This window comes from Peromyscus eremicus, chromosome 2 (genome assembly GCF_949786415.1).
Source record: "Peromyscus eremicus chromosome 2, PerEre_H2_v1, whole genome shotgun sequence".
Classification (NCBI taxonomy): domain Eukaryota; kingdom Metazoa; phylum Chordata; class Mammalia; order Rodentia; family Cricetidae; genus Peromyscus; species Peromyscus eremicus.
The window spans coordinates 40019519-40033584 of NC_081417.1; the positions used below are offsets into that span (position 1 = coordinate 40019519).

The 14066-nt window shown below is 45.1% G+C and overlaps 1 protein-coding gene across 1 annotated transcript in view; it reads left to right on the forward strand.

The window, feature by feature from the left end:
* The first annotated feature begins 9938 nt into the window (after positions 1–9938).
* Positions 9939–14066, forward strand: part of Pde7a (phosphodiesterase 7A) — an 88597-nt gene continuing 84469 nt past the window's right edge. Inside the window, exon 1 of the mRNA XM_059254039.1 lies at positions 9939–10089. Coding sequence (XP_059110022.1) covers positions 9952–10089 — 138 coding nt within the window. The 5' untranslated portion in view covers positions 9939–9951. The remainder of the gene's footprint in view (positions 10090–14066) is intronic.

Genomic DNA, 14066 nt, shown 5'->3' on the forward strand with positions numbered 1-14066 from the left:
CCATTTAGGAGGTCATTATGAAACACACTTTAGGAGGTTGGTCTTGGTCCTTTCTCTTTCAGTTTCTAACCAGAATGGGGACAGCAGCCTCATACCCTATGTGCTCCTTTGCCACTGGCCCAACAATGGGCCAAACAAACTTAGAATGAAACCACCGAACCTGTAAGCCAAAACAAATCTGTACTGCTTTATTGTTCTTGTAAATTGCTTTATTGTAGGTATGTCTTAGTAACAGAAAGCCAACTAACACATCCCCTAATACTAATACTACCACATGTTAAGTTATGCTGTTACACATTTACTTATACATGCCTCCATTAATAAGTGACTTCCTTTGGACAGAAACCACTCTCAGGTTTATTTTAGATACCTGGTAGAATGTCCAAAATCTTGTGACTATTTGGTAAATATCCAGTGAATAAACAAATGCATAGAAAATCTGGGGATTGAAAAGGTATTTTCTTCTCTCTCTTGCTGTTAAAATTGTGTGTAATTAAAAAAAAATCTGTTTGGTTTATGTTGCTGTGGCAGAAGCAATTTAAGGGGGAAAGACTGTGTGATGGTTGATCCTGGCTATCAACCTGACGCACCTGGGAAGAGGGACCCTCAGTTGAGAAACTGTCTCCATCAGATTGGTCAGTGGGTAAGTCTGCGGGATATTTTCTTGACTGCTAATTGATGGAGGAGGGCCCAGCCTCAGCTGGGCAGTGCCATTCCTAGACATGAGGTCCTGGGCTATTAAGAAAGGGAGGTAAGCATGAGTCTTGGATGCCACTTCCATTGTTTCTGTTTGAGGCCTAAGTTCCCTCACTGGCTTTCCTTCACTGGACTATAACCTATGAGCCAAATAAATCCGTTCTTCCTCAAGTTGCTTTTGGTCACGGTATTTTATTATAGTAATAGAAAAGCAAGCTAGAACCGGTGTGCTATAGCTCATGGTTTCTAATTATTTCATTTTTTTTCAAGCCAGGAAAAGAATGGCAGAGCCTCTAAGTTCATTAGCAGTAGGAGCTTTTGGCAGAGGCCACTCATCATACATACGGCATACCAAGAACTTTGGAGTGAGGCAGGAAGTATGGCCAGGTATAACCATTAAAGAGCTGACCCTAGTAACCTATTTCCTCCAGGCAGACCCTATTCCCAAAGGGTCCAGAGCTTCCTAAAATATCACTGCCAGCCAAGGAATAAGCACTCATAACATGAGCCCGTGAGGTACATTTCAGATTCAAAACCATAGCCTCCTTCTGCCCTTGGCCATCAATGGCTCAGGACCACTACGGAATGCAAAATACATGCATTCTAACTTAAAGAATACCTAAAATCAAACCAAAATAGCCAACTCCATCAATATTCAAAAGTCCAAAGTCTCTTCTGAGGCTCAAGGAAGATTCAACTTATAAAAATCAAGAGGAAAGCTATGTAATTCTGAGATACAGTGGTACAAAGTGAACATTCCTATTTTGAAAGGGCAGTGTGGGTAGAACATCAGGGATGGAATGAATCAAAGCAAGCTCAAAAACCAGTAGGACAAACTGTAAATCATATAGGTCCGTGTTCAGAGTCTGGGCCATACGGTGTCATGACGTGATCCCCACTGGGCTTGGCGGACATCACAGCCCTGTGACACTGGTGTTTGGAGATCACATGGCTTCTTTTCTTGGGATGGTTGTGCTTCACCGTCTGGATTTTCTCACTGGTGGGTCCATATTCCTCACATTTTCAACCTCCTGTTGCAGCCTAGGCTAATCCTTACAGCTTTTGCAGTGTCCTTTCAGAGGCTTACCTGCAGGGTTCTTATCCTGCCACATATGGCCAGAACGTCCATGCCTTCTTCTGAACACTAGTTGGGACCCTCGGTGACCCCATAACTCTTATAATTTTCGTATCTTACAAGCCATGATGACAGGAAGGCCCACCCCAAGCTTGAGCAGTACCCATGCCCTTGGCTATGGCTGCAGAAGCCACTGAGTGTGTGGGTGGCTGAACCTTATAAAACACTTCCCTAGGGGGCATCTGTAATAAAGATGTTTCCAAGGGAACAGATTTAAAATGTGTTTGCAGTTTTAACGCGGGGCCCTGCAGTGGGCGGAGTTTGTCTAATTCTTGAGATGATCTTTCCTACTACGATCCTAATGCAGTGCATTTGGGGTCTTTATAATGGTGTTACTCTTACTGATGCTCTCCTTTTTGCAATTTTGTTCTTTTTCAGGCCAGATTTCACCATTTTCAAATCTTCTTTTTCCCTTCTTGGTTTTCATCATAAATCTGGCTAAAAGCAGCCAATTATAACCATGTCACAGCTTGATTTCAATGTTGTTTTGAAATTTCATCTACCAACTTTATTAGTCAATTACATTTGAATCCAGTCTCACTCAGAACATCAGAATACGGACAAAATATAGAAAAATGCTTTTCTAGAAGGTAACATGGATAACTTTCAGTCTGTTTCACAAATGGATCCTTCTTCCCATCTGAAACCTCACGAGTCTGGACTCTGCTGTGGCATCCTGGTCTTCTAGCTCCCAACAGAACTGGTCATCGGGCTCTACTTACAACCGTCTAGGGTTTGTCTAGCTTGCATCTCCAGACTCTTCCCAATTTATCCTGCACATCTGTTCCAAGGCTCTGAGAACTACATGGACCCATTAGTCACAATAACAATCACACTTGTCTTGTACCAGTTTTCCGAGCTAGATTTGATCATCCATCCATCTATCTATCTATCTATCTATCTATCTATCTATCTATCATCTATCTATCTATCCATCCATCTATCTATCTATCTATCTATCTATCTATCTATCTATCTATCTATCTTTCGTCATTGTTACCAAAATATTTGACATAAACAAATTAAAAGGGGGGAAGGATTTATATTTCCCCCTGGTTTCAGAATCTGTTCACTTACCTCCATGCTTCTAGGCATGGAAAGTTTCATGACCTCTTCAAGTAGAACATCATGGCTGTGGGAGTGTGTGGCGGAAACGCTTCTTCACTTCATGTAGGCTGGGAGCAGAGAAATGGGGAGGAGACTGGAGAGCAAGTGTACCCTCTAAAGGGCTGCACTTAACCATTTCTGCCAGCCTTGTCCTACCCCTTACGGTGTCAGAGCCTCTCCAAATAGTGCCACCAGCTGGGGAACACCCCAAACCCGAACCTGCTTTGGGGTATTTCGGATTCAAATGATGCTGCTTTCTATATTAGGTCTGTAGCACTTCTGGAACAAAGGAGCAAGACCTGGTACTTAATCCAATGAAAATGTATTCTTTCATGGTTTGGGTGGTATGAAGCCCAATATCAGCCTATGGACAGTGTTGGTTGCTTCTGGCTGTTCTGAGGGAAAGTCAGTTCCACGCATGTCTTCTATAGTCTGGTGATGCCTGCTAATAATGCTTGCTGTTACTTATATTGGGACCCATCCTGATCCACTGTGATTTTTATCTTAATTTAATTAAAATCATGTGCAACAATTCTATGTTCAAATAATGTCACATTTTAATGAACTGAGGGTGAAAACTTCGATATACATTCTTTGGAAGGGAGAAGCAGATGCAACTGAATCCACAGCAACTGCCTTAAGAATTGACATTATTTATGGAGCTGGAGAGATGGCTCAGAAGTCAGGAGTATTGGCTGCTCTTTTGAATCCAAGTGTGATGCTCAAGATCCACATAGTGGTTTATATTTTATTTCTAACTCTAGTTCCAGGGGATCTGATACCCTCTTCTGGCTTCTGCAGTCTTCAGGCATGCAAGTGGTACACAGCCACATATGCAGCAAAACTTTCTTTGAAAAAATTTACATTCTTTCATTATTTGAGTATGAAATATTTAAAGCAGGTATTTGATAGTAAGGCAAGGCACTAGAATCAAGAGTCTAAGAAATCTAACAAGTGATTTCTCTAAATGTTACTATTTTATTTATTAAAATGTGTGTGTGTGTGTGTGTGTGTGTGTTCATGTGTATTCTGGTACGCACAGAGGCCAGAAGAAAATGTCACATTTCTAGGAGCAATCATTACAGATGGTTTTGAGCCACCCAGTGTGGGACCTGAGAAATTCAGGTCCCCTGGAAGAGCAGCAAGTGCTTTTATCAGCTGACCCATCTCTTCAGCGTGTGTGTGTGTGTGTGTGTGTGTGTGTGTGTGTGTGTGTGTATGTGTGCTTGAGAACAAATGTCACAGTACACACATAGAGGGCAGAGGACAATTTGTGGGACTAGGTTGTTTTCTCCTTCCACCATGTGGGTCCTGTGGACTAGAGTCAGGTCATCAGGCCTGCCAGCAAGTGTCTTTACCTGCTGAGACATCTCAGTAGCCCCAAATGTTACTATTTTATATCAAAATGGCAGTTACGTTCAAAGATAGTTGTGAAAATAAACTGCTTAGTAACCAGAGGACTTGCTTTCCAGAGCCCATGTTACCAGGCACTTGTAGTCATGTGCACAAACATAGGCACACACATATACATATATAATTTGAAAATAAAATATTTGTAAAATACTGCTTAGCAATCAATGTTCAAGATTCTTCTGTCTAAGCTTCATTCTGTTCAATATTTTGCAAGGGCATTCATGGAGAGTGAAGGAAAGGCCCTCTGTTCTGCATGACTATTCTCCAGAGATGGCGAGAGAGGAGCATGTGTTTAAAGACAGAATTTAAATGCCACACAAGCAGTTAGTTCAATGTTTATAACTAGAGACTAACATTTGTGATCCATGTCGTCAAGTCTCCCACATCCTTTAATTAGCAAATGGATGTTCTGCTGTGCCCCTCCCCAAAACAACAACAAAGAAAAAACAGCTAACTTGATTAGATGTTACTTTCCCCCATTTTAAAGGCTTTATATTTTTAAGATATTTACCTGTTCTTTGAGAATTTCATATATGTTCACAATGTAATTTGACCACATAAACGGCCTCCCCCCACTCCCCTCCAACTTCTCCTGTCCTCTTCCCAACTTTGTATCCCCTCCCTTTTTTTTTTCTTTTTACAAACCTTTCAGTCCAATTAGTGCTGCCCAAATGCACATGAATAGGGCCGGACACCAGAGCATGGGTAACCTTTGAGAGGAGAGGCCACACCCCTTAAGAAAACTGACTCTCCCTCCTCAAGAAGCCATCAACTGCCAATAACTCTCAGCTAGGGGTGGGGTCTCATGAGCCCCTCCCCCAACCACGCTGGACTGTTGATTGGCTTGATCTTATGCTGGTCTTGGACCGGCAACCACAGCTGCTGTGCAGCTCTGTCATAAGCAGGGGACATTTTTATAACCTGATACAGAGAAATGAATCTAGAACCTTCATAAAACCTGCTGAGTATCGTTATTGTGTTTCCCAGGGCTGCTACAACAAATGGCGAGAAACTGGGTGCAGTTTACATTGTTACGGAAACTACAAATCCAAAATTGAGTTGTCCCTCCCTCTGAATATCCTAGAAGAGAATGCATGCTCCCACTGGGGCTCACAGTAAGAGTTTACTTGTATTGGAAGTTGAGACTGTCAGTTGGCCATTCTGGACGCCTAGTTAACTATCAACCCCAGGAAGGGATGATTATGTTATCTGGAGTGACTGGTCCCACTGGCTGCACAGCTGGAGAAGAAAGCGATGCAGGAGACTTTGGGACTCATCTTGGTGCGTGGTGTTCATAGATTCTGTGGGTAAACTACAACAATCCCTCTGAAAAGACTGTTGAAGAAAGAAAGTTTGGTCAGTTCACAAGGCAAGGAACCTCTACCAGCTAAGACATTCCTGAAGGCAAAGGGAGTATGAAGTGGTCATGGCAGAGAAAGGTGGTAGTTATAAATAGTAGTCATAGGCATGTTACCAGACGCAGACACAAGAACAATAGTTATGAGCATTTTGACACAGGTCTGTACATCTTAGCCAAATATTTTCTACTTGTCTCCATCTCCTTCTTCTAACACTGATTAATGGTAGGTATCCTTATATGTTAGTATTTAAGTTTCAGAATAACAGGGAGGTACTGTAACTTATCAAGTGGAGGAATGAACTCAAAAAGAAGACACTGTAATCTCTTTTGGAGAGGGAGTGATCTGGCTTGGGTTGTGCTAGAGAAAGCTACACGTTACAGGAAGAAGTATGATTCTGCTGAAAAATAAATAGTAAGTGAGCGTGGATGTCAGGATGGCAAGTGTAGGGCTGGAGTGATTTTGTACTGCCAATGAGTGTTGCTAACTACGGCTGCATTTCCAAGACGTTGTCTCCCCCACCCCCATCGTATGGTTCTGGTCTCAGCTGCCACAGCAGACACTTGCAAGATTTGAAAAGTGGCTATGAAGTCATTACCTGTTGGAGGTCTGTGCCACATCCTAGGTGCCACTGCGACCTGTGCAAATGCCTCCTACTCCGTCAGCTTGCCTCAGTGTTGAGGAGCAGCAGCCAGGCCTGCAGTGTCTCTAGCTGCTCTGTACCCAGGGCTAGCTCCTTGGCTAATGGCACCAGCTTCTTCTACAGATTGGGTCACTGGGGTGAGACACAGTGAGGAAAAGACACAGGTTCCAGTTTTTTCTCATAGGTCACAACTTATCCAAACCTGTTAGCTCTGTGCAGCTGACTTTTCTTCCCATCTGCCTGTATGCTGACTTACAGTGACTTCATACTCACTACTAGACATGGAGGCAAAGGCCTTCCATAAGCCTCTTTAGTTCCCCCTCCCGCTACGGGTTAGTGGCTTTTCTACGAGCCTGTAATCATTCCTTCCTGACCTTACCACACCGGCTTCTCCATAGGAAAGCCTGTATTTTAATAACAAATCTCTATAATAAATCCTTTTGGTACCACTTTCAATGATTCTGCTTCTTTGATCCAACTCTTTATATTCACTTAGGTTTTTGCTGTTTTTTAAAATCTCATATGAGTGTTGTGGCTAACATCTTCTTCTGGCAGTTTTAGAATCTGCATGTCTAGTTAAAACACACTGGACTATGCTCCATGATCATGTAAGTGTATAGATTAACTTGGTGGGTGGCAGGTTTTTTAGTAGGTTAAGTCTTTATATTCAGAGGACATTTTTTTCAACATCCAAGACTACTGTAGTCTACTTATACAAAAGCATCCTTTGTATGAACCTTTGACTTCCTTTACGTTTATTTTTAGGTATCTATCTTTCTGTTGCTTTAGGTAATGGAATTTCTTTCATTATTTAAGTTTAAAGTTTCTCTCTGTGGTGGTTCACTTTATGTGTCAACTTGGTAAGGCTATAGCATCCAGGTGTTTGGTACAACACAGGTCAAGATGCTGCCAACCCTTATACTCTATAAATTTTAAGCAGATTATCTTTATCAAAGTAGCCGAGACTCATCTATTCAGTTGGAGGGTTTAGGTTCCCTGAAGAAGCAGCAATTTTGTCTAAAGACTCCAGTGTGGAAATCCTGCCTGCATTTTCCGCCCGGCAGTTTTCTCTTAGAGGTTTCAGATCCCAGAGTACAAAATGAACTCTTACTGTCTGTCTGTCTACTCCCCAGATCTCAGCTTTGGCAATCTTGAGCCAATCTCTTTAAAAAAAAATCTCTCTTTAACACCCCCACCCTTTCTGGTGTTTCTCTGATGAGCCCTAATGCCTCCCCCAAGAACACTGAAAACAAATGAATTTCTTTCCCTGATACACTGCATGGTGTGGTGGAAAACTTAGGGCTCTGAAGGCAGACCAGAGTTTACTATGACAAGTGACTTCGTTTTGGAAACTGATTGCTTATCTGTAGAAATTGGATCAAATTACTGATGTGACTACAGCGTTGTGTAAAAACCCTGCATGGAGCATATCTGCCAGGATTCTTGGCTCAAAGAGGTACACTGTAATATACTTTGCTGGAGGGGGATATACTGTTCAGTTGCCTACTTAGTGGTGAATTTTATTATTTAATTAACTAACACTTGGATATTATTAAATGTGGTATATTTTATTCAACACAAATTTACCAATACCAGCTTTGTGTAGAGGTACTCAAATGGTTTTTGTTGTTGCTTGAGATAGGGTTTCAATATGTAGTGTGCCTAGTTTTGAAGTCACTATGATGTCTGAGCTGGCCTTGACTCTCAGCTCTTCATCCTGCTGCCCCAGTTTACCAAGAACTGCAATTATATGTGTGTGCCACCCATGTCTAACAGATGTAGTACATATCGCTTGAGGTTAGTTCTTGGGACCGATCTATGTAAGGTGTAGGGCAAGTTTGTTTCTATGAGTCTACCTCTAAGTCTGTTGTATGATAAGGATTTCCTGAAAAGTAAATGGGCAAAAGTACTCAGCAGAATCCCAAATGAGATGTTTAACACATCTACTACATGTTAAGGAAATAACTGGGATTTCAAAGACAGTGAGACCAGGTCTTGCCCTACAAGAGCTCAGTTAATGCTTCACCATCCAGGGAAGACAAATTCCACGACACAGGAGGTATCATATAACAATGAAGGCCAGGCAAGTGAAAATACATAGGGGGCACGCTGTTTAAATAGTAAGAGAATACACCTTTGTTCGTTTATCTGATCATGTGTATTCAGTACTCGATTTATATCATCATCAAGCTCAGGTTCAGCACCGTACTTCCAAAGGCCTGCCACTTTGCCAATGATCTTCTCAAACAACTGGGAGACTAGATGCCCTGAGAAATGATCCAAATCCATTTTGTCAGCAGGGGAGAGCTTGCTCAGGTTGAAGAATCTGATGCCGAAAGCATCGGGAACAGTCAGTTCCTGCTGAAAAGCTTTGGCAGTTTGGGACAGAAACTTGGCAAAGAACAAGCAAATTATATCCTCATTTTACCAAAACAGGTGAAGAGCTTTTCCTATATCCTAAACAGCAAACGCTAACAAAGAAGGGAGGCGTTTGGCTAGAGGAACTTTCGGTCTCCCTGTGTCCCCTTTGTCTTCTCGATATCGTCATTTCTCATCTTTTTTTTTTTCTTGGTGGCAGAATTTCACTTCTTTCTCAGCCTCGGTGTTTGCCCTCATCATTCAAAGACCCTCATCCCTCTGGAGTTTTTGGCCCTTCTCTCTCTGCCCCGCAGGCCCCGATGGCCTGGAGCCTCGCCTGGCTAGGGCATGGACGGTGACGTAGCGGGAGGACCGTGCCCGCGAGGCCTGCTGACGTCACCGCCGCAGCGGTCTCCCGGGAAGCCTTAGGACGGGAATTCCAGGAGGGGAAGCGTGCGTGCGGTGCCCCGCCGGGGCGGGCCGAGCCGAGCCGAGCGCGATGAGGGCGCCGGGTGCTTCGGGCTTTTGGGGAGCCGGGCGGACGGAACAGCGCCCGTCGCGTAGGCCGAACGAACTCCGGGTCCGTGCGCCCGAGGATGCCCCGCGCCGCACTCCTGCGCACGCGCCGCGGGTTGCTGCGGGGAGGGAGCTGCGGGAGGCGCGGCGCCGAGCGGCGAGGACGCAGGCAGCCTAGTCCCGGCCAGCAGCGGGCTCCCGGGCGCTGCGGCGGCGGCGGCGGCGGCGGCGCGGGGCGCGGGGCCTGCGGCGCGGCGTCGTGACGTCACGGTGGCGGCGGCCGTGGTTGGCGCAGGGTCCGCTGCTGCAAAGTGTGAATTACGCCGGGCTCGCGCCGCCGCTGGCGGCGGAGTGGAGTGAGGCTCGGGGGAGGGGAGGGGCAGGGCTCCGGCGGCCGAGCTGCTCGCTGCTCCGCGCCCGTGCACCGGGCCCCGGACCGCTCTCGCGCCGCGGAGCCCCGGGCCGGCTGCTTCCCCTGGAACGCCGCCCGCCTGTCCTGCTCGGTCCCCGGCCACCCCCCCCCCCCCCGGCCCCCGATCGCCCGCTGCAGCCCCTTCCCGCCGCCAGCCGCGCGGAGGGCTGGGAGGCGTCCGCGGCCGTCTGCGCCGCCCGCCCGCCCCGCGCGCGCCTCGGTCCCGGGTCCCCGCGGCGCGGCCCCCTCGCAGCGCAGGGGCGGGCGGCCGCGGAGTGGCGGGCGCCGCGCGGAGGCAAGGCGGGCGTGTTCAATGGAAGTATGCTACCAGCTGCCGGTGCTGCCCCTGGACAGGCCGGTCCCCCAGCACGTCCTCAGCCGCCGAGGAGCCATCAGCTTCAGCTCCAGCTCCGCGCTCTTCGGCTGCCCGCATCCCCGGCAGCTCTCGCAGGTAACCGCCGCCCCGGGGCCCGCACCCCGCGGCTCAGCGCTTTTGTCTTCTCTTGGAGGGGACTCGGGCCATTGTTCGGGCACCGTAGGCTGCTCTGCCCATCTCTCGATGGACAAGCCTTTTACCCTGGGCTGGGCTCCGTGTCCCCGGCCTCTGCGACCCCCCGCCCGGTGCTAGCCCGTCACTCCCGCGGCTAGCCCCAGCCGTGACTTTGTCCTCTGCTCCCTGCTCCGCATCTCTTTCGAGTTGGGCCCCTTGTCCCTTAGCGGTGACCCGGAGTACACCTGTTCGCCCCCGCCCCCTGGCCCTCCCCCCACACCTGCGCGGGTTCGCGTGCCTTGCAGTGCTGCGCTGGTCCTGAGGTTCTCAGAACAATGGGCCTAGATGTCCCATTGTGGTCCTCACCCGAACTGCTTCCTTTTAGCGGATGGGCCTTAGGTGCCGGGAACTCGTGTGCAAAGTTGATGGTTTCGAATCAGTTTTCTCATTTGATGAAGGAGTTTTTAGGAGAGAAACCACCGATGAGCATTCACAAGGACTTTGTTTCCGATGGCCCAACACCAGTTGCTCCTGAACATTTTTTAATTTTTTTTTCTATGAAGTCCTTGGCTCAACTCCGTAGTTGGGTTAATTTTGGTTGCCAGATTTAGAATAACGAGACAGAAGAATTTTACTTTGTTTACATATGAACCGGGCACCCTCATTGCCTTCTGCCAGAAGTTCTGTGTTTATGAGGTTTACTTTGGGGATGGGTACTGGGGGAGTGTACTTAGAGTCTCATCACACTTGCTAGGCTAGCATTCCAACCAGTGAGCCCCAGCCATATATTTTTTTGTTTGTTGTTTATTTATTTATTGCAGAGCCTTTCTCCACAGCCCTGCCTTTAACTCATGATCCTCCTGCTTCAGACTTCCAAGTAGCAGGCCTGAGCCATCACGCTGGGTCCCATGATCATTTTGTAAAATAAAATATTCTAATTTTTCCTGTTACTTAGTGTTACCATTTATGGCAGCCTATTTCTCCCCTCAATTATATTGTAAGTGTCATGAGCAAGGTATTTTTTAATTTTATTTATTTATTTTTGATTTTTCAAGATAGGATTTCTCTGTGTAGACCAGGCTGCCCTTGAACTCAGAGATCCTCCTGGCTCTGCCTCCCAAGTGCTGGGATTAAGGCGGGCACCACCACTGCCCAGAGAGCAAGGTTTTTTTTTTTGTTTTTTGTTTTTTTTTTTAAACAGGTAACATGGACAGCATCTTTTAGAAACGTTGCTTATAGTAGATTTCCACTAGATTCTATTTGTTATCGCCTTTTGTCCGTTTTCTTTGTTTGTTTGGCCTGCAAGGTAGATAGAGCAAGAGGTTCCATTTGAGTTTCTTTTGAGGAATTCTTGTTTATTTAAAGTCAGACTCTTTCCTGATACAAGATAGTATGCTAATGAATTCAGTGTAAAATACTAAGTGGGATTTCAAGTAATACTTTTGTTACTTACTTTGGAGGGTAGTTTGTGAGCTGTATTTTTATTGTTTAACGTATTTTAAAGTGCAGAATTCGAGAGGTATTGAAGACTGGTGAGAAGGTTTTTAATAATAGTCTTTTTTTTTTTTTTTTTTTTTTTTTCCTCGAAACAGGGTTTCCCTGTGTAATAGTCAGTCCTGGCTGTCCGGACTATTTGTAGACCAGACTGACTTCAAACTCACAGAGACCCGCCTGCCTCTGCCTCCCAAGTGCTGGGGTAAAGGCGTGTGCCACCACTGCCCAGCTTGATTAAAGGTCTTCAATGGAAGTAACTTTTTTATTTCTAAATACTGTTGTCTTCCTCAGATCACCAGGCATGACAAACACCCACTTTCAGTTATGTATAAATAGTAAAGCAATCGCTTTATATAAAGTTATACAGTATGCGTTAAGTGTCCCTGCTCCCTGAGGAGGATGTGGATGAGAGCAGGATTCCAAGGGACAGAAAATAAGGCTGATCCCAAGAGTTTTGCCCAGCGTCGTAATTAACCCACAAAGACCAATTTAAGCTCCATTTTTTTTTCTTTGCTCATTCCTAGACTAAGGGTATTTAAATGGGTATCAGAATTTTAAAACCACGACGTTGACAAATAAAGCAGATCCTGTAGAATGACACCTATTTTACCAGCTCTTAAAACTCGTAAACAGTTTCTAGGTCTCCAGAGAGTATGTTGGAACTCCTTAGGTTTGAGACAGAAATTTTTCATTAATGAATATTTTATTTCCTAAACAACATTGCTCAGTGTTAGAGGGATTATAAACTCACCCAGAGGCTAAGATGGGTATATTATCCTTATCAAGGCTTTGTGTATCACTTAATAATAAATTGTGTGTTGATACTGAGTACTTTGGGGGTAGATGGGGATATGTAATGGGGAAAAAAAGAGGTAGATAATCTTGGAATCATATTCAGAGCTCTTTGAAACAGGCCTTTGATTGACTCACAGGCTTCCATTACCCGTGAATCTTTAGTTCCTAAGCTTAAGGTTACAGAACTTGGCAGAAGTTTAGGTGGTTTTGTAATTTTATTTAAGAGACTTAATTTTTTTTCTTCAGTTACTAAGTACAATTGTAATTACAATTTTTTTATTTTAAAATAGGTTCAAAACTAGCTCTCATTTCAGTTCTTTATTTTTCACCACAGTACAGGAGCCCAGCTCATGGTAGGTAAGTAATAAACATTTGAATGAATGAATAGATGAAATTACCTCAGACTGAGCTGAGCACCAATTGTGAATAGGAAACAGTCGGAGATCAATGTAGAATAAGGGGTCATTATCCAAAATTTGGTTTCAAACATGTGATTGTAGACTCGAAAATGACCCAGACAACTAGCAGAAAAAGTTTTGAGCAGGTAGCAGAGGTACTTGCTGCCAGATAGTGGAAGCCTGACCGTCCGAGTTCAGTCCTCAGAACCTGCAGAAAGGCGGAGGGAGAGAACTGACTCTGCATAGTTGTCCTCGGCCTCCACATTTGAGCAGGGGCATGGTGCCCGCCCCCCCCATAATAAAATTTAAAACAAGACTCTGAGCAACCAAAATAGATTTGAACATCATCTCTCTCAAAGCCTGTGAGGTTGAGCAAACTTTTCAGAGTGGCAGGAAATTTGAAATGGACTTACAAGCAGCTACAGGCCGTTCACCCTGATAGAAGCACAGGTTCATACCTGACCTACCACAAGTGAGGGATGGGGAAAAAAAATTCCCAAGCTGGCATGGTTTTTAAAGGCACTGTAGGGATATTTAGCTTATGGACTTGAGTGTTATGGAACCAAGTGATTATTAAACAATGCTGCACAAAGTCAGATTTTCCAAGTTAAAAGATTTATCCTGTGGGGGGAAAAAGATTTGTGTGCCAGTAATGTTTTGTGCTCAAAAGTAAAGCTTCCTGGAGAATTCACCTCTGCAACACTGGCCTTTCTTAGGCGGAGGCATTGGCATTGTGTCTTAAACCAGTCATATGCTACTTTTTCAAACAACTAATGTGAAATTCTTGAATTATTTGAAAAGTGAGGATAATAAATGAATCCTGTGTGTTGCCATTTTGGGTTCCTGTTACGTAGAGGAGTTTAAAGGTTAGTCTTTCAGAACAAAGTTCATATTTGAAAAGAAATAAGGCATAAGTTGTGCTGTATTCACCATTGGTGTTTTATATATATATGGTTCATTAAGTGTGAGAGTTGAGTAGTGTGTTGATGGGGGTGCTGGAGCACTGCACTTGGGGGCGTTAGTCGGGTTTGGAGGCTGTATGGGCTAGTTCTGTGTCAGCACGGCACAAGCCAGAGTTATTTGAAAACCTCAGTTGAGAAGATGCTCCTACCAGACTGGCCTGTGGGCAGCCTATGATGCTTATTTTTGATTGATGATAGATGAAGAAGGGCCCAGCTTACTGTGGTGGTGCCTCCCTTGGGCTGAGGGTTCTGAGTGCTATAAGAAAGCAGGCTGAGAATAAGCAAGCCA